Genomic DNA, 19866 nt, shown 5'->3' on the forward strand with positions numbered 1-19866 from the left:
CACAACAGTCTTTAGAGTTTGCAGTCTGTAGAGTTTGAGCGAGGTCAGAGGGAAGGGCCAAACTGGTCAAAGCTGACAGGAAGGTGACAGTAAGGCAAATAACCACGCATTACAACAGTAGTGTGCAGAAGAGCATCTCTGAACACACAAAGTGTCAAACCTCTTCGGTGGACTGGCTGCAGCAGCAGAAGACCAATTAGTAATGAAAAAAGTAAAAGAAAAACCTCATGAAGTGCTCACTGAGTGTATAGCTGGGTCACAGGTCCTGCCTGCTTATGTCAGAGATCCAAAATGGCCGCCGGACCTGAAGCATCCTGCCCACAAACACACTGATAGCCTGGCTACTGGAGCTTTTTTAGTTCAGTCGGCCCTTTGGACCCCTGTGTGTGCTGGTCTTCATTCCAACGACTCTCCTGCTCAATTAAGCTTGTTGAAAAAAAACGGTTCTTTCAGAATTTGTTTCTTAATCCTATTAACACAATGCAGGTTTGGCCTATTACCAAACGGTTAGCTTTAATGGCCAGATGTCCTCGCTTTCATTAGTCAGGAGCCTGGTGATTCACCGCAGTCTTTCATTTGATCATTTAAAAAAAGTCTGCACCTCCCTTTATGTAGCCGTTCGCAGTATAGCAAGGTGCGAGTACGGGGACGTTACTCTTCGCGGCTTGCGGAGTTATTTCTGACACGGCGTGGCTTAAGCGGCCGATCCCTCAAAACACGAGAAGCATAATTAAGAGAAATTAAGAGCTTGTTAAAATTCTGGGAGTGCGATTTTCGGTTGGAACCGAACCAGCTCACTCAGGGGGTCCCCCAGGGCTTGAGAATCGCGGCTTTAGAGCGGAATGGGGCTTTGAGAGGGCTTAGAGCGGGGATCAGCGACTCACGGTCCTCCAGGGGTGGAGAACTGAGGGTTTTCCACCCTCCCTTCACCTGACAGTCAGGTGCGAAGACGGTCTGGGCCAATCGGTAGCACTAATTACCCGGGAGGAAAGAAAACCAGGGCCGGATTTAGAGCTGAAGGTCAAAGTTCGTGACTCTCCGGGTCAAAGGTGACACGCTTCCGCTGCAGCGGTTTGGAGGCCGAGGTTGAGGCCCCTACACCCCAGGAAGGGGGTCGTGAAAATGGAGAAAACGAGCGCAATAAAAGCACCCCCTACCATGCCCGCCTACCCAAGGTCACTGCCGCTCTGCCTGGCTCGGGTTTTATTTCTTATTTATGCGGAATTATCCGTGCGGAGTTTAAACAGAATTCTTTATCCGAGCATATGCGAGGCTAACTTTTAGACAGCGGGGGGGGGTAGGTGGGGGTTGTGTCACGGAAGACGCATCCGGCATGTTTAAGCGGCGAGGCGGGGGGTTGTGATCAGTTTGGGATCATTCGTTCCCGGCTCATTCCCGGCGCTCCGGCATCCCGCCGGGCGACCCTTCCGCTCCCGACGGGAGGCCGGAATGACACGCCGCCCCCGCCGCTCGCTCCGGCTTTTACCGCCGGTTACCGCCGCCCGCCGTGCCGGGGCCCCGTCCTCAGGCCGCACCGATCTGCATAATCCCCCTTTTTCCCCCTTTTTGTCTTTTCAGTAGTGAGTCTGAGTAACGATGCTCCCTGCACTCAGCTACTGCCTGCACCTCCCACTCTGCAGTTTAGAGTCCATCCCCCTACTCACACACTCACACACTCACACTCACACACTCACTCACACACTCACACTCACACACTCACACACTCACACTCACACACTCACACACTCACACTCACACTCACACTCACACACACACTCACACTCACACTCACACACACACTCACACAAACACTCACACTCACACTCACACTCACACTCACACTCACACACACACTCACACTCACACTCACACACTCACTCACTCACACACACACTCACACTCACACTCATACTCACACTCACACTCACACACACACTCACACTCACACTCACACACTCTCACACACTCACACACACACATACTCACTCACACACACTCACACACTCACACACACTCACACACACACTCACACACACACTCACACACACTCACACACTCTCACACTCACACACACACTCACACACACACACTCACTCACTCACTCACTCACTCACTCACTCACTCACTCACTCACTCACTCACTCACACACACACTCACACACTCACACACACACACTCTCACACGCACACTCATTGGTGCACACACACACACACACACTGGCACAAATGTACACACAGACACACACACACATGCACTCTCACACACACACACACACACACACAGACACACGCACACACACACACACACTCACACACTCACACATCCCCTTCAGAAATCTCCGAAAGTAAAACAGGTTCCCTCTCACCCACAGAGACGGAACAGATGGGGGGCGGGGGGCTAGCAGATGAAACTATTACATAAAGTCATTAACGTTCTCATACCCAAGATTTTAAACATTCATTCGCTCGGAGGTCCCCGTTCGCTACCCATCTTTCTTTTTCGCCACGGCAGATGTCTGGCCTCGTCTCCGCGGGCGACCGTCCCGGCTCTGGGCAATCCGTTCCCAGAGATGCTCTTCTACATTCCGCTCGCTGCCTTCGACAGAGGCGCCGTTCACGACAAGCAATATCACCGGCTAAATTGCTGCGCTGTTAAATTGATTGGTCGTCCATGTGCAATTTGCTCAATAAAAGCATGTGGGAAATAATGTATTTATTCAGTGGGCACAGGCTATTCATTGTCTGGGGTCTATGTTAGCAGTGTACCTAAAGCAGGAACACATTAGAACTGCACACTTCAATATTTGTTTATCATATCGTCAATGCAATATTTGACAACGTTGTCGCATATTGCTCATTTCGCTCACATTGTGCGACCCCGCCAGGTTCCCGTTTTTCGGTTCTACAGCCTCTGTGCATCATTTCCGCTCCGTTTCATCAGTCATGCGCTCCGGGACGTATCGTGCTGAGCCCGCACGGAGCGGGCGACGGCTCCACCGCTCCCACAGCGTGGAGATTTCCCCTCATGTTTTGGGATGAAATCTAAGGAAATGTAAACGGAGCGGAATTCGGGGTTAGTATGCGCGGGCGTCGCTAGCACACACCGTCTCGCTGCGGAAGAAAATGAGAGACCGTAGGCCCTTTTAATCTTTTGATTAGGTTGATTTTGCATAGAAGTGTGCGTTGTTTGAGAATTGTGCTCCGCACTGCTCTTGCTGGATAACAAGCCGTCTACAAGAGCTGATTAAATTCAATCAAGCCTGCGGTGCTGTGTGGTGGTGGTGGGGGTTTTCTTATTTTCACATTTTTGTTATTATTATTTTTTTTGCCAGGTTTTGCACAGTCTGTTCGGTCCCGGGTTACGGGGGATGAAATTATGATTAAGTCATATTTATTTTGTTCAGAGTGAATAAAATAAATACGTCTAATAATACTTTTCTCAGACTGGTTTACAAATGCTACGGAAACAGACCAAAATCCAGATTGTCTCTGACGATAACATCGACGGATTGGGCGTCCGGTCGTCTTGACTACGGCAGGAGGGGTCTCGGCCTGCAGGGTTTTTAAGTGCTTAACTGAACATTCTAATGCTGATGTCACAATCACCGCTGGTAACTGACGGCAACGGGGTTCTAGAACACTGCCCGTTGAACTGCTGAATGGGGTTCTAGAACACGGATTGTAGAATTTCTGGAAAAACATTCCAGAACACCTACTGTCCAAAGGGTTAAGGAGCAGGGATGTTGGAAAGAAACACGGAAACAAAGCGGTTCGTGGAAATAAAAGGGCTGCTCTAATTCGTTGTTATTCTTGAGCGCTTCCGGCTGAAAGGCTAATTAATAATTAGATTAGCCGGGGGTTAATCCACGGCGTCCCGATCCGCTCCCTGGATTTACGACAGCGGTATCTGTGCAGGAGACCCGCACCGGGGCTGGGGTATTAAAATGTCGGGATTCTTCTGCTCTTTTGTGTTTCTGTGTTATCGGCGGAGCAGGCGAAGCTGGGGTAATGAGTTAAGATGCAGCACACAACCCCCCACCCCCCCATCACAGAAAAAAAAAAAAAAAGGAACAAACTAGCGGCACAGATAAGGTCAGGTCAGGACGGCAGAATCGGACTGGCACCTCGACAGAGACGGGTCTCTTATCTGAGGGGGCTCCAGCTCCTCCCGGAGAAGACAGAACAACGGCGGGATTATCTCTGACGTCGAGGAGTGCCCCCACCCCCCACTCCCCTCCCCCCCCCCCCCCCCCCGCGCCTGTCAGCACCCACCGGGGAACGTTTCCGTAGCGACGGACAGGGAGAGTTAAACCGCTGGCGTGTCTCCAGAATGGGTCGAATCCACTTTTTAGCACTCAGCGCACTGAGAACCGACCCCAACCTCCACACCGTACCCACAGCTCCTCACAGGGAGCCTGCGTCTCATTTCTGAAGGCTGCTAAAGGTCGGTTCGCTGCGCAGAATGGAGCCGAAGCAATTTATTTTGTTTTTTCCCCCAAGGAGAGCAGATATTTCCGCCCTCCTTTCCTTTATTATTTCTTGTTTGGGGCGGGATATGAAGTGGATAGGGTGAGGCACCGAGATGGTCTGAAGTTTCGGGGTGTGGGCTGGTGTCCTAAAAGTCTCAGGGTCAGTTTCCGCGTAGCCCTCGTACCCTTGAGCGAGACGCATAGCCCGGCCTGCCTCAGAATAGATCGCGCAGTATAAATGGATGCGGTGTAAAATGAGTAAATTGGCTAATTTGCTCTGGGTAAGAGCATCTGCTAAATGGCTAGAGTGTAATGTAAAGCACGGATCACAGGAGGTGCCAAGGCAGGGGAGCTCTTATGTGGCTGAGAGTAAGTGCCCTGCGGACTGCGCTATGCGCTTCTCTGGGGTGTGTATGCTCCTGTTTAAGGTCTGCTGGTAAACGAAGAGAAGTGTCATTACCTGGTCTTTTGATGCTACCAGGGCCTTTTGGTGTTACTGGTACTTTTTGGTGTTACCAGGGCATTTTGGTGTTACTGGTACTTTTTGGTGTTACCTGGGGCATTTTGGTGTTACCAGTTATGGGGTGGCCTGTAGCGTAGTGGTTAAGGTAAATGACTGGGACACACAAGGTCGGTGGTTCGATCCCCGGTGTAGCCACAATGAGATCCACACAGCCGTTGGGCCCTTGAGCAAGGCCCTTAACCCTGCATTGCTCCAGGGGAGGATTGTCTCCTGCTTAGTCTAAACAACTGTACGTTGCTCTGGATAAGAGCGTCAGCCAAATGCCAATGTAATGTAATGTAATGTAATGTAATGTGACTTGTACTTTTTAATGTTACCCAGGGCATTTTGGTGTTACTGGTACTTTTTGATGTTCCCCGTACATTTTGGTGTTACTAGGGCATTTTGGTGTTACTGGTACTTTTTGATGTTCCCCGTGCATTTTGGTGTTACTGGTACATTTTGGTGTTACTAGTACATTTTGGTGTTATTATAATAATGCTCTAGCCCATGCCATCTTTCGACCACGCCGGCTTCCCGCCCGCACGCGTAGAGGAGCCCTTGTGACGCTAGCGCGGCGCGCTCGTTTAGCGAGGACGCAGGTGAACCGAACGCATCTTTAAAGAGGCCCCCCGCGTCTCCCCGGGACCCTGTCCGTGCCGTGCGCCCGCGGTGGTATCCATGGCGACCGCGTGGCTCATCCATCGCACACGCACACGCGGCGTGATGTCATCGTTTATCTCCATGACACTCGCGGTGCGGTCGAGTCGTGGTCCACTCTGCCCAGATGGCGGATACGGTCATGTTTATCACACAGCTCGGTTAATTCATTCACAAAGGCGGATACGGCTAGCGGCTGAACGCCCACGCCGTCTCCGAGCCTGCTGTCCGGGGGGACGGGAGTCACGGGAGGGGGAGGGAGTTTTTCCGGGGCCGTATATGGAGAGGGAAGCCCTCACCCAGATGGTTGTGGGCTTCAAACCCGACCGGGTTGTTTGGATTTAAAACGACAACAAAAAAAAAAGGCTAAACTTCACTGGAGGAGTTCCTCTGTTCCACTGTTTATGGAATAATCCTGCCCAGAAAACCGAATGAAAAAGAAATAAATCAAAAAATGAATAATAAAAACGAATATTAAAAAAAACTAATGAAGCCTGTGATGTATTGAAAGTCAGTTAATTTTCAGTAAGTAAGCCTGCAAATTTTTAATGGAAACGTTCTTCGGGTTTTGTAAAAAAAAAAGTCATCAATCAAGGAATTTGACTGGAGCATAATACGCAAAGAGAGAATTCGTTGGAGATGAAAACGTTTAAAAATAAAACCTTGCGCAAAAAATTTGAAAGCGCGTGAGAAATGCTTTTAATTGGAGATGATTCGGGCTTTTTGAAGCCGGCCGGCCGTACTGAAAACGCATATTCCCAGTGAGCGGAGACGATGGCGGAGAGTATTATTCGTCCAACTCGCTCACTGCCGTGTGTCACTACCCACACGCGCTTCCATTTTACATCTTCATTTCTCCTCTCTCCCAGGAGAGATTAAGGTCCCCTCCCCCAAACGGACGCGGTCTCCCTTGAACCGCTTCTCCACGCCGATAGCAAGGTGCATGCTGGGATATATATATATATATATATCCCCCCGGCTCGAAATCGCCGGGGCTTTCAAACTCAATTACCGTCAAACGAGCGGACGGACCTGGGGGCCTCAGCGATATTTAAAGCGACTCTAACTCTCCTGGCCCGCGGGGTTAAAAATACACCCTCCGCCGCGTTTGGTTCCAATGTGACTTTATTCGCCTTATAGCCCTGGACATAAAAGGCGGCCATTTTGTCATCATGGGGGCCATGAGGCGAATGGAATGGCGGTCAGCTGACGGGGCCCCCCGCGCGTCTCCGCGTCTGCGCCCTTCAGCCGTCTGCCAAGGGCTGGCGGATCCTTCCGGAAAATAAGCCCCGCCGCCCCTCCGTGACCCGAGAACTAAGCCCGGCTTTAACCCCCGACTCACCCCAATCTGCGTCCGTGGACAGGATGTCGACGACCGCGGGTCTCTTTTTAGACAGGGCCTCCTTTGACTTCAAACCTGTTAAAGGTTGAGAAATAAGCGATTGCAGAGAGCCCACCCACACACACACACACACACACACGCACACACACGCACGCCAAATCCAAATATTGGCAGACACATGAGTGGCGTTCCGTTGGTCTCTTCAAAGGTTGTAAAAATAAAAGTTTGGACATTCAAGCCATCCGGTCACCTCCAGCTGAGAGAGGCCTGCGGCAGGGGCGCTAACACAGCCCCCAATAAGAGCCCCTCTGTCCCCTTCCTGTCCCAGCCTGGGACTATATATAACTGACTCAGCTGAGCTGCTGGCTGGACTCCACATGACCTGAGAGATGCTATCTGGTGCCACGAGCTGAGATGACCATAGATATGCGCCAGAGTGGCTCTGGTGCCACAAGCTGAGATGACCATAGATATGCGCCAGAGTGGCTCTGGTGCCACAAGCTGAGATGACCATAGATATGCGCCAGAGTGGCTCTGGTGCCACAAGCTGAGATGACCATAGATGTGTTATACAAGCCAGAGTGGCTCTGGTGCCACAAGCTGAGATGACCATAGATATGCGCCAAAGTGGCTCTGGTGCCACGAGCTGAGAAGACCATAGATGTGTTATACAAGCCAGAGTGGCTCTCGTGTGACTAGCTGAGATGACCATAGACATGCCAGAGTGACGCCAGTTTTTACTGACCTCAAGTTTACCCAGACCTCCCACACACTGCCGGTGGGGTTCACAGGGGTTAAATTCACTCACAGCCCTGCCGGTGCTCTCCAAATAAAGACGTGAGGCTGACAACATTGTCTCTGGTGACCCGCGGATACAGAAACACTCCCTCTCTTTGTTTGCTATTTTATTTTTGACAGGGATTTAATGAGAACAAGTAAAAAAGAAAAATGTTTAAAAAAAGCCTTGCCGCGCGCATTCAGTGCGATCTGCGCACAGTGTTCGATAGCAGATCCCCTCGGCGGTGCGTAAATGAGGGGATAAAATAAATGATAAAATATGAGGAATAAAACACTGCAATCAAGCTTTCATCCTCAAAAATGGCACTCCCATTAGGGTCTATCAATATTTAATCTCAAAAAACAAAATAAATTCCAGTCCCTGCGTGATTCCACAGTGGCTTTATAGATTCTCAGGGCTGCCCTTTCATTTTTTAACAATTAAACGCAGTCTGTCATTTGTTGATACCCCCCTCCCCCCCCACCCCAACCCCAGTGGAAAAATAGGCCCTTTCCAGCGCTGGCTGAAATAGAACTGTTCTGGGATCAGTCTCCAGATGGCCGGGTCACATGGCAGAGCCCATTAACTATAAATGAGAAGCTGCGGGCGTAACCCCGGCCTACAGCTGTTCTGGGATCAGTGCGGAGTCACACCAGGCTCTAGCTAGCCTGTTTGCCGTAGCAGCGTAGCCGAAGCTGACGTAGCCTGCGGCCGGCTTGCCGAGAGCGCGGCCTTTCCGGCGGGTTCCGCGGGGACGTGGTTTAATTGGGCCGGACCTGGCGGTCCGTATTGACGCCCTTGACTCCTTGACAGACGCCGCTGTCGGTGTGTACGGCGAGTGGGCGGTAATGAGTCTCTGCCCGGCACCCACTATTTTTAGTGCGCTCCTCCCGCGCAGGTCCGCGCTGAGCAGAGATGAAGGCTGGGACGCTGCGTTGGAGCGCTGCTGTTCTCAGAGCACACTAACGCCCGGCAGGCAGGGGCAGCGCGGCGTCAATACGTGTAGGCACAGGGAGGAGCGCGCTCGCTGATACACACCGGGGTCTTACTCACACACACTCACGTATGCAGATACACACCGGGGTCTTACTCACACACACACATTATACACACACATACACACCGGGGTCTTACTCACACACACACACATTATACACACACACACACACACATTATACACACACACACACATTATACACACACATACACACCAAGATATTACTCACACACACGCTCACGTATGCACTCACATCATACATACACACACACGTTATACACACACATACACACCAGGATATTACTCACACACACGCTCACGTATGCACTCACATCACACACACACACACACACACATTATACACACACATACACACCGGGATCTTACTCACACACACACATTATACACACACATACACACTGGGGTCTTACTCACACACTCACGTATGCAGATACACACCGGGGTCTTACTCACACACACACTCACGTATGCAGATACACACCGGGGTCTTACTCACACACACACGCTCACGTATGCACTCACATCATACACACACACACACACGTTATACACACACATACACACCAGGATATTACTCACACACACGCTCACGTATACACTCACATCTCACACACACATTATACATTATTCACACACCACACCCACACACATATTATGTATACACCTGCTACATGTACACACAGACACACACACATTATACACACACCACACACACATACATTACGCATACACCCGCTACACATATACACACACACACACACACACACACACACACACACACACACACACACACACATACACACACACACACACACACTACGCACAAACACGTACGCACACAGAGTGAGTCACGATCTCACCAAGCGGCGTGGCCGCCAGTCCCTCAGACTGATTATTCCGCAGCAGTAAACCCCAAAACAACCCGGCTCCCTGCCCGTCCTCCAGAGCTCCAGAACTCCCGCGCCGAACACGCTGACAGATGCACATCACCTCATTAAATCTGCCAGGCAGTCAGAAAACTGTCATCTCCATCCTAATTAATCGCGTACACGGTAAGCCAATCGGCCGCGGGTTAACGGACCCTCCTTCTTTGGGGACGTGTCACCTCTGGAGCGTTCCCACGGGCGTGACGTCAGCGGAGGTGACCCGAGAGGCCCGTCCTGTCCCGGCCCCGTCTCCAGGGGGCCCCCCTCTCCCTATTTTGGGAGCGGGGTCGGCGGAGGGGGGCACGTGTACCGCTCGGACCGCTTGGGGCAGGACACGGGACGCGGGACACGCCCGTTCCACTCCGGCGCCCGGTGAGATTACCGCCAAGGGGCCGCGGCGGGAGGCGGGGCCGCGCCTGCAACCCCCCCTGCTCTCCGCAGACCCCTCACTCCCCGGCTTGCTAAGCGCTTCTCGCACCTACTCGCTGCAGCGACTCACCGCTGATAATAGCGAAGCGGATTCCGGGCACTGGGGGCCGATAACCCCGGGGAATGTTTTCCCACTTCTCCCAGGGTCTCTTCAGAGCCCCTCCCGAATGCACGGCGCCTCTAACCATCCCGGGCTCGGTTTGGGAATACCGTTTGCTTCCGGGCCTCGGAATACATCTGTCCGCTGACATTCTACACGCAAACTTTCTGTTTCAGCGCCAGCTTTCTGTTTTTACAGATTGACGGTTGGTGGAATATTAAGTTGCAGTTTTTGGCAACTGTCTCTCTCTGTCCTGATATGCTAATGTCATTGCAAAGGGACGATCTGTTTAAGGACACATAATAGTCTTAGAAGTGTTGTAGCCTTTGTACACTCTGTTTGAATGTGAGTGTGTGTGTGCACCTACGTACCTGTGTGCTTGTGTGTGTGTGTGCATGTGTGTATGTCTGTGCAAGTGTGTGTGTGTGTGTGTGTGTGTGTGTGTGTGTCTGTATGCACCTACATGTGTGTGTGTGCGTATCTGTGTATGTCCATGCAGGTGTGTCCGTTTTTACTTCCTCTTGTCCTCACCGTCTCTCTGCCTACGTCGGCCAGCATGCACTGGGGCGAGAACACTCTGCATGTTATCTGGCCAAGTAAACAAATCGCAGGCACATTTCAAAGGCCCAGAATCATATAATTAGCCTCCTAGTCATGAATTGCGATTGAAGTCTTGCCCTTTGAAGTCGGAGGTTTGAGAGCCTGAAATGGAGGGGGGAACATAATTGCTCCTGGATGCTGGCTTGAAGAAGCTGCCAAAAAGTGTCCTAAATATTTGACTTCCTGCATTTCTGAGAACTGGTGCTCTTTTGAATTCTTAAGGTCAAACATGGTTTATATCGCTGCGTGCATCTCATAAGTGTAATGATTTACGGGAGGTAAGACTAGACGGCCTTGTACCGTATTTTAAATGGAGATGCGGCTTCCTGCCTTTAGGCCAGTGCAGATGGCGGAGAGGGAAAGGTTAAGGTCCGGCTTCATTTATTGAAGAGCGCTGTTAAGGGGTTGACATTTTCACTGTGTGCTGGAGTGCCGTGCCTCTCCGATTGTCTCTGGTGTCAGTCTCGCATTCTGGCTTTCCCTTTGATCCAGTGTCCGATCTCTGCTCCGGACTGGGAATGCCAACCCCCCACAGAGAGATACCACTCTGGTGCCACTAGTTGAGATGACCATAGATGTGTTATATGGGTCAGAGTGGCTCTGGGCCCATTAGCTGAGATTACCATAGACGTATTTTATGGGCCAGAGTTGCTCTGGTGCCACTTGCTAAGATGACCATAGACGTGTTATATGGGCCAGAGTGGCTCTGGGCCCATTAGCTGAGATTACCAGAGACGTATTATACGGGCCAGAGTTGCTCTGGTGCCACTTGCTAAGATGACCATAGACGTGTTATATGGGCCAGATTAGCTCTTGGCCCATTTGCTGAGATGACCATAGAAGAGTTATACCGGCTAGACCGGCTCTGGTGCCAGCAGCATAGACGTGTTACAGTATGTGTGTCGGAGCTCACCTCTAAAGTTGAGCTGTGCTACGAGGTGCTCTCCGCTGCGGAAATAGCTCGTCAGCGTTGTGTACAGACGCCGTGCCGTCGGTTTTTTTCAAACCATCGGTCTTGAAACAAATCCAATTAGCATCGATCCGTTCCCTCCGGTCTTCTGGTGGTCCACTGACCCTTCAATCGTTCGCTCCACTACTCCCCCGACGACTGTGCCGTGCTGCTGTCGAGTGTCCTCGATGAAGCCCTTCTTACATTTTCAGGCCGTTCTCTCGATGGCCTCTCCGTCTCCCGACTTCCCTTGCCCCGTCTCTCCCTCTGCCGGCAGACTTGGGTCAAAGACGGAATCGTTTTTTTGAACCTGTCCCTTGCGGCGTGGCTTTGAGCGAAGTGGAATGCGTTTTCTCTCGAGGTGAAAACCAAAGACCGTGTCCACCGGGGTCTGAAATAAAGTGCCAGGTCTTGGGAGGGTGTGAGGAATGTTCTGTGTGGTCGCACGGCAAGAGAAACGCACGTTAGCAGCTTGAGAGGAGCAGATGAATACAGTTCAGTGTGACTAAGAGCTGGTGAGACGAGGGAATACAGGGAGTCACACCCTCCCTCCCATAGGCCCTGGTGCTAAAGATGCCGATGAAGACGCAGAGCGCTGTATGCTCAGAGATGTATGCTCCACTCAGTCCGCCACATTTCATTTCCTGTAGCATTTAACCTGGGCGGCCTGCAGCGTAGTGGTTAAGGTACATGACAGGCACCCACAAGGTCGGAGGTTCGATCCCCGGTGTAGCCACAATAAGATCCACGCAGCCGTTGGGCCCTTGAGCAAGGCCCTTAACCCTGCATTGCTCCAGGGGAGGATTGTCTCCTGCTTAGTCTAATCAACTGTACGTCAATAAGAGCGTCTGCCAACTGCCATTAATGTAATGTAATGTTCAGCGATGTACGTTCAACTCAGTCCGCCACATTTCACTGCATCTCCTGCAGCATTTAACCCCAGCTGAGGCTATAGGTCAGGATGCAAAGACCACAGGCATCACGTGACATTACAGTCATTTAGCTGACGCTGTTATCCAAAGGGACTTGCGGTTGATTAGACTCAATGTGGGGTTGAGGAGGGCTTCGCTTTAGCGGCTAGGCGAGCGGCCGTCCCACGCCGGCACGGGGGTGAAGCGTCGTGTCTCGTCCCGGGCCCGGGCCTCTCCGGGGGGGGAACATTAAAGACGGAGAGGGGAGCGGACGCGGGGCCGGTAATGGAAGCGCTGGCGGGCGGCCGAGAATACAGATGAGCCGCCGCCGCGGTCGGGAGGAAGCCTGTCCAACAGGCGCTGGGGTCGAGCCGCCCGCCTCCGAGGGACACGCGTCCCAGCATGCATCTGAGCCCGGCCTCGGGGGAACCTGCGTCATCGAAAAAAAAAAAAAAACGATAATTCGATGTGTTTTTTTTTTCTCTCGGCCTTCCCCCGCTCCTCCTGCAGTCCGGTCACGCCGTAGGCCCCTGCGCGGGGACTGCGGATTTGCCGCGATTCCGTTTTCCCCCCCGCTCGTTCCCTTTGTCTCTCTAATTCTATTAAAGCGGGGGTTAATAACGTCCGCGCGTGGAAAAAGACGGGCGCGTCTGCTCCCGTCAGCGTTTCTAAAGGGGGGGGGCGAAACGCCCGCAACCTCCGGAGCTCGATGAATACAAATGCCTTCTGTGAATTCATTGATTTAGTTCTGCCTCTTTTTCTTCTCCTCCCTGCCTCTACCTATGGTTTCCCATTCCGCACGTATCTGGAGAGCGCCGGGCTGTTGCGGAGTGACTCCGGTGCTATAAAGCTGCTAATCGTAGCGAGGAGGGTCGTTTTTAGCGAAGAGGACAACGCTGTAGATTCAGCTGTCGGCGTGTGTATGGATCGGAGAGCCTGAGAGGGAGGGCGAGTGTGTGTTTGTGTCTGTCCGCGAGAGAGAATGTGTGTGTGTGTGTGTGCGAGGGAGAATAGCGTGTGTTTGAGTCTGTCTGCCTGTGTGTGTTTGAGCGAGAAACGGACGGCGAATGTGTATTTAGAGACACGGACGTTCTCCGTGTGTTTTGCTGTGATAGTGCTCGTGTGTGTGTTTGAGTGCGTAGGCTTTGCTCCCTCGCCCCTAGCAGACACACCGGAGCTCTGCTGAGGAAGAGGGGGAGGGAGGGAGAGAAAGAGGGAGGAATAGAGGGAGGGAGGGAAGGAGGGAGAGTCACCCGGCTATCTCCCAGCCAATGTGCCCAATTGCCCCTTCACTTTGTGCTGCCTAACGGGCTAACGAGCAGGCTAACGGGCTAACGAGCAGGCTAACGGGCTAACGAGCAGGCTAACGGGCTAATCGAGCTGGGCTCTCCCTCTCGAACACGGTTCTGTTCAATGAATCAAAGTGGGACATTTCGGATTTCGTTCTGCCAGGGACGTTTGCTCAACATTGTAAACCCTTTGCCCAACATTCAGGGACATACAGTACTGTGCAGAAGTCTTTTTGTGTGTGTGTGTGTGTGTGTGTGTGTGTGTGTGTGTGTGTATAAAAGAACACATTTGAGATTTCCAAATGCTCATTTTCCAAAATATTACATTTTACAGAGATATTTTTGTATGAAACTTTTTTAAAGTAACATATTACTATAAGCACTGGACTACTTTTTACATAAAAACTTGATCAAGGCTGTCTGAGATCAGAAGCAAGGAGCCAACCAAAGTCTGCAGAAGAACAGTGGTTCTCCAACATGCTTGGAACAACCTCCCTGCTGATTGTCTTAGCCAACGCTGCTGTCCTGCAGTTCTATATCTCAGAGAAGTGAAGCAGTTTTAACGCCGAAGGGTGGTCGCAAAAAATACTGATTTGATTCAGTTTTTAACTATTCTGCCAAATTACTAAAATGTAATATCAAATGTATAGTACGTTTATTTAGGACCTTTCATTGAATTATTTTTGAAAGAATCTTATTATTTTCAAAGAATGAATTACCAACAGAGCGTTCAGTTTGGGGGGAGGTTGACTTTAAGGAGGTTCTTTAAGGAGAAGGTTGCATGGGAAATACAATACAAGGTTGGCCTTCCAGCTTGTTTTTTTTTATTATATCCAGTACAGAATGTTATACAGGTGCCTAAGACTTTTGCACAGTTCTGTATATTACTTTAAAAAAACAAGCTGGAAGGCCAACATTGTATTATTCCCATGTAACCTTCTCCTCAAAGAACCTCCTTAAATTCAGCCCTCCACGCCCCCCGAACTGAACGCTCTGTTGGTGATTAATTAGCTTGAGGAAAGGAGGGGTGAAGAGAGAATCGGGTAAACGCGCAGGCAGCAAGCCCCTCGGAGCGAGGTGTCATCGATTCCCCTTTTCGCTCGGCGCCCTCATCGGTGGAGGGTGGGAGGGGCCCCACGTCACCGCGGCCCCGCGCCCGGGGGGCTGAGAAAGTGCCGGAGTGAGGACGCGCGGGGAGATGTTATCCTCTCGGGAGTCATCGGCGTTCACGCCGGTTTCGGCGCCTCCGTTTCGCCGCCCCTCCGCGAGGCCGGGAACGCGCCTCGCCGCCGAGCCGTTTGAAGCAGGCAGACGAAGCGTCGGCACGAATCGCAACCTGCGAATTGCAAAGTTCTGTCTGAGTGCTTTCGAGATGTTCGGTTTCAAAGATAGCGAGGTGAATGAGGCTCCAATCGGATGCCGCCTTTTACGTGTAGAGCTTTTTCATATTTTTGAAGAGTATTTTTCTGTGAAACTTCACTCGTACGCATTTAATGACTTTAAATTAAATTAACGCTTTTGGCAGGTTGGTCCTGGCGTGACTCTCTTTCGATGAGTTTCGATTGCTTTATCTCATTGGGCCGCCGATGTGCCCCTGGTCCATCCGTTAGACCGGTGGTCACCTGCCAACCTTGGTCACGGCTACCTACCGCAAAAACACCCCCTCCAAATTAGATGTCAATCCCAGTGGGCCACCATTCTTGTATCAGTCTGAGGGGGAAGGTCAACACCGTTGACCTTCAAGCCCCTGCCGCCTTCCCCGGGAGACCCCGCGCCGTCTTCCCGCCAACTTTCAGCGCGTCTGTTGTCGGAGGAAATAAAAGTCGTGCCCGGCATCTCCGCTCCAGCGGCTCTCGAGCTTCGCCAAGGTCATCGGCGGCGGGCGAGGACGCTTTTACAGGCTGGGTATCCGCTCAGCCGCCAGCGAGCCGTGATTAATGACCCGGGCGTGGGCCGCCGGCGCTGTGTGGCTGTGATTAGCGCGCGGGGGCGATCGTGATGATGCAGCACGCTGGAGACCGGCTCCGGGGGGGAACGGTGCGGTGGGTCGCGGGTCCGTCCCGTGACCCCTGCGGCGGTGTCGGAACGTTCCGGAGAGATCCGGCCTCCGAGCCGCGTGATCTTGGCTTCGGAGTCGTGCGGTAAACCGTCGGGGTTGCCGGTGGTCGGGTTCGATCCGGTCTTCAAGATTCTCGCTTGTTTAAACGGGATGACGGCTCACCGCGTCCTACGTGTCACACTCGGTTTCTTCAGCGGAGCGCTGAACGCGCTCATCAATCATAGAACCGCGTTTCCCAGCATTCCTGGCGCAGACGGTCTTTTGGTCTGTACATTTACTGTACACTGCCTACCACTCATCTTATCGTTTGTAGTATCATCAAACTGAAGATACTCCGGTAAGATAATTTGCTCGAGGATACAAGAACAGTTACCCCCCCCCTTTCTCTCCCCACAAACATTCTGACAACAAGACCGTCTTTCCATTAGCCTTAGAGTAAGAGATTTAGGTGATGTAGTCCCCTCCTCTGCTGCTGTACGGCTTGTGACAAGCTGCATTCTGCGACTGAGGAGTATGTGCCAGCCTAACACGCGACGTGATTGGTGCAGTGGTAGCCGGTCGCACAGGCTAACGCACTAGCATTAGCGGCATCGGCAGTAAGCACGGTTCAGTAGCCTCCACTCCCCCACCACTCTCTCCGTATGTAATTGAAAGCCCCCCTCCCCGCCCGCCCCCGCCCGCACCCCCCTCTCCTCCCTCGATCAAACAGCCCTGTCGGCCCCTTCACGCTCTCCTCCTTTACAGCCGCCTCGCTCCGCCGCCCACTCAGGTGTTTGTTTTACTTTGTGTTCGGGAGTTTGCGGGGACGTTGGAAAGACAAGAGGGGGAGCGGTGGGGGGGGGGGGGGGGAGGGGTGGCTCTCGGTTCTGGCTGGCTGGCTCCCGGACAGATCGATTTAAAGTCGCTCCGCGGGACCGGTCGGGGAGAAGCCTGGCGCGGCCCTATCGGCCTCCCAAGGGTTCGGGTTTCCGCGCGCGGGGGCCGCAATTAAACGCCGCGCTTCATTAAGGGCCCCGGCGCCAATACGAAGCGGCGTGGGGGGGTGGGCTCCTCCTGACGGAAAATCCGCCCGCCATTCGCAACGATTTTTTCAAACGCCGCCGTCTTCTTAGCTAAAAAAGAAAGCTAAGGGGGCGTGAAAACAGCAGGCTATCAACCGCTGCCTTTGATTGTCCAAAACGACAGGCTTTCCGGCGCCTCAGCGTAGCGTAGCGTGGCACGTACTCGTTAATCGAGATCTATCCACAGCCCCCGCTAAGCAAGAGAAGCTCCTTTCTTTTGTCGACCGCCGTCCTTTCAAATTCAGTTTACTCTCCCTAAACAGAAAATGCCGCAGGGAGAGACCGTAGCTATTAGCGTAATGGGTCTCACAGATGTTTAGGTATGTCTCAGTACACCTCTATTTTATGTTTTTATATTTTGAGGGGGGAGGTTTGACAACTCTGCACGTCTTCCTGAAATGCTGAATCATCGACAGACGTCTGTAGCGTTTGCTGCCGCTGTCCTCGTAGCCCCCAGCTCTAAAGTCCTCTGTGGTATGTGGAACATGGCTGGGGGGGGGGAGGTTGGTACAGATTCCTGGCACAATGCACGGGGGGATTAATGGTAGCCGCTCAGCCTGGTTTGCACTGCCTGCTGCAAGGCGCTGAGATCCAGGCGCTACCCCGTAATGTGATTAGCGGAGGCGTTTAGCGGGGACCGCGCTGGGATCGGTGAACTCCGTGATTGAGAGAGAGGTTTACGGGCCGCCGGACCGCGCCGGGATCGGCTCCTCCGCGAGGTCGGCCTGTAACCGCGGCGACGGCCACCTAATCCCACCTCCCGGTCTCGTTCAGGCTGTCAAAGGGGAGGAAAGTGGAAGAGCTACACCACACGCCGAGCCAGTAAAACTGCACCCACTCAACCTCTCTGCCCACGGACCTCTCCGCTCTCAGACTGCTTGGAGGAGCTGCCTCTGTTCCGCGTTCCGTATGCATCGTGAGGTCACCGGTGAGGTCATCACCGGGCGCCAGCGTATAAAACAATCAAGCACAGACGTAAGGCCTGTAACCGTGGGAACCGACCACGGACGATGACCAGGTCAGGGTGTGGGGGAAACGGGTCGCTGGCACAGGCATAATAGCTACGAAAAATCTATTCACGCCCTCGAAATGCAAGAAAATGATCTTTTATAAGCGAAATCCTGTACCCCTTCCGTGCTCGTGGCCCGAGATGACTGCAAAGGCTGTTTATGCCAGCGACCGACTCTGGCCCAGTCGTGCACGTCGAGTGTAGGAGTACGTTTCACATTTCGAAGTTCATAACCGCAATTTCCCTTTTATTCCGGGTGCGTTCGAGTTTCCTTTCCCCCCCTTCGGTGTCGTAACGGAGCGTAACTCTACGCCAGCGCTTAACCTTCTCCCCGTAATTACAAACGAGCGACATCATCGAATAAGACGTCCCTAACAAAGAAAGGGCTTTGATTTGAGAAGAACCTCCGGCCGGGAGAGGCCGGTGACAGATTACAAGGGTACGGTTCGATGTCTCTGGGGGACGGTCGGATGGGGGAATTGGAGATCCTCGTCGTCGAGCCGGGGGTATTTTTTTTTTTGGCGTGCGCGCACGACTCCACAAACAGATTCATCAGCGGAATTGTATTCGGAGCGCGTGTTTGCGGCTTGTTTTCCGAGCCGTCCGCCCGGTCGTGCATTGGTGACCGGTGAAATACGAGCGCATTAGCGAAACTGACAACAGGGCTAATAATACGTCGGCTCCAGCGCGGGTGCCAGCCAAGGGCACCGGGCGGGTACCTCGTGTGGGTTTTTTTTTCGTCTCTTACCCCCCCTTCCTGATGTCCCGAGGCCCCAGAAATACATTTTAATTTCCAGCGTGACTTGCGGACGGTGAGGTCTCATGAGACGGCGCTAAAACGGGTTCCTCCCGCCGTAGCTTCTAGAACCCGGCTCGCGTTCACGCCGCGTCGCGACAGAACCGGGCCCGGGTCCAGTGTCTGTGTCGGATCCAGGCGCTTTTCTACACTGCCGGGCTTGCCTGGTGCATCGGTACCCGTGAGGCGCTCTCGGAAAGTGCGGACGCCGCCTCCTGGGTCTTCTCGGTTGGCTCGGTTGCATCAGGCCAGATCGACAGAGCACAGAAAAGTACCTGATCCTCAGACGGACAGACGGACGGATCCCCAGGCCGTTAGCAGAGCTGCTCTAAACCTGTAATACAGTCCCCGGGTTTACTGTGACAGCCACGGAGCACTTGTAGCTCAGAACCTGGTGATACTAAAGGACTTTATTACTCCGAGCTGTCTCGTTTGGCTATAAAAATCCATGAATTCTGACCGCCCTTTCAAGAAGCAGGCCTCTCCGTCCGGGGCTGAAGCCGGTCGTCTTTTTCCGAGGGGAAGCGGCCGTGACAGACCGCGCTTTCAAGTCCGAGGGCCCGTCGACATTCGCTCGCGGACGAGGAGCGATCGTCAGCTCCGGAGGGAAACTCTCCCGTTTTTACTTTGGACTGCCTGGCTGTGTCATTCCCCCGATCCACAAAAACAGGCTTCAGGGAAGAGACGTTCCGAAGGCGAGCTGAGGATCCGTCCACAAGTTCTGACCGGCCTCGATATTAAAGTAACTCCCCCTAAAGGGATAAAGTTAAAGGATAGTTCTGTGGACAATATCTATGCAGTTCCATTCAGCAGTGCTTACTGTCCGATATGAAGTACCGTCTTCCCTCTTGAGGTTTCTTAATCCAACTGTCATGTGTTTCTTGGGCTGGGGACTGTTTACACCGGCGACTGGGCTGCTCTGTCCTGTTGATGGAATTTGTGGTACGGTGACAGAGAGTGTCATGGCG

General features: G+C 52.6%; 1 protein-coding gene across 3 annotated transcripts in view; it reads left to right on the forward strand.

Annotated features, from left to right (window-relative positions):
• The window catches only part of LOC133119003 (tetraspanin-9), a 165331-nt gene that overhangs the window by 120125 nt on the left and 25340 nt on the right, over window positions 1–19866 (forward strand). The window contains exon 1 of one of the 3 annotated variants that reach the window (XM_061229353.1): window positions 19159–19640. The exons of the other annotated variants lie outside the window; for them this stretch is intronic. Within the exon in view, the coding sequence (XP_061085337.1) occupies window positions 19347–19640 (294 nt within the window). The 5' untranslated portion in view covers window positions 19159–19346. Of the gene's footprint in view, window positions 1–19158; window positions 19641–19866 lie in introns of those variants that run through there. 3 annotated transcript variants of the gene reach the window in all.

This window comes from Conger conger, chromosome 19, assembly GCF_963514075.1.
Source record: "Conger conger chromosome 19, fConCon1.1, whole genome shotgun sequence".
Taxonomy (NCBI): Eukaryota; Metazoa; Chordata; class Actinopteri; order Anguilliformes; family Congridae; genus Conger; species Conger conger.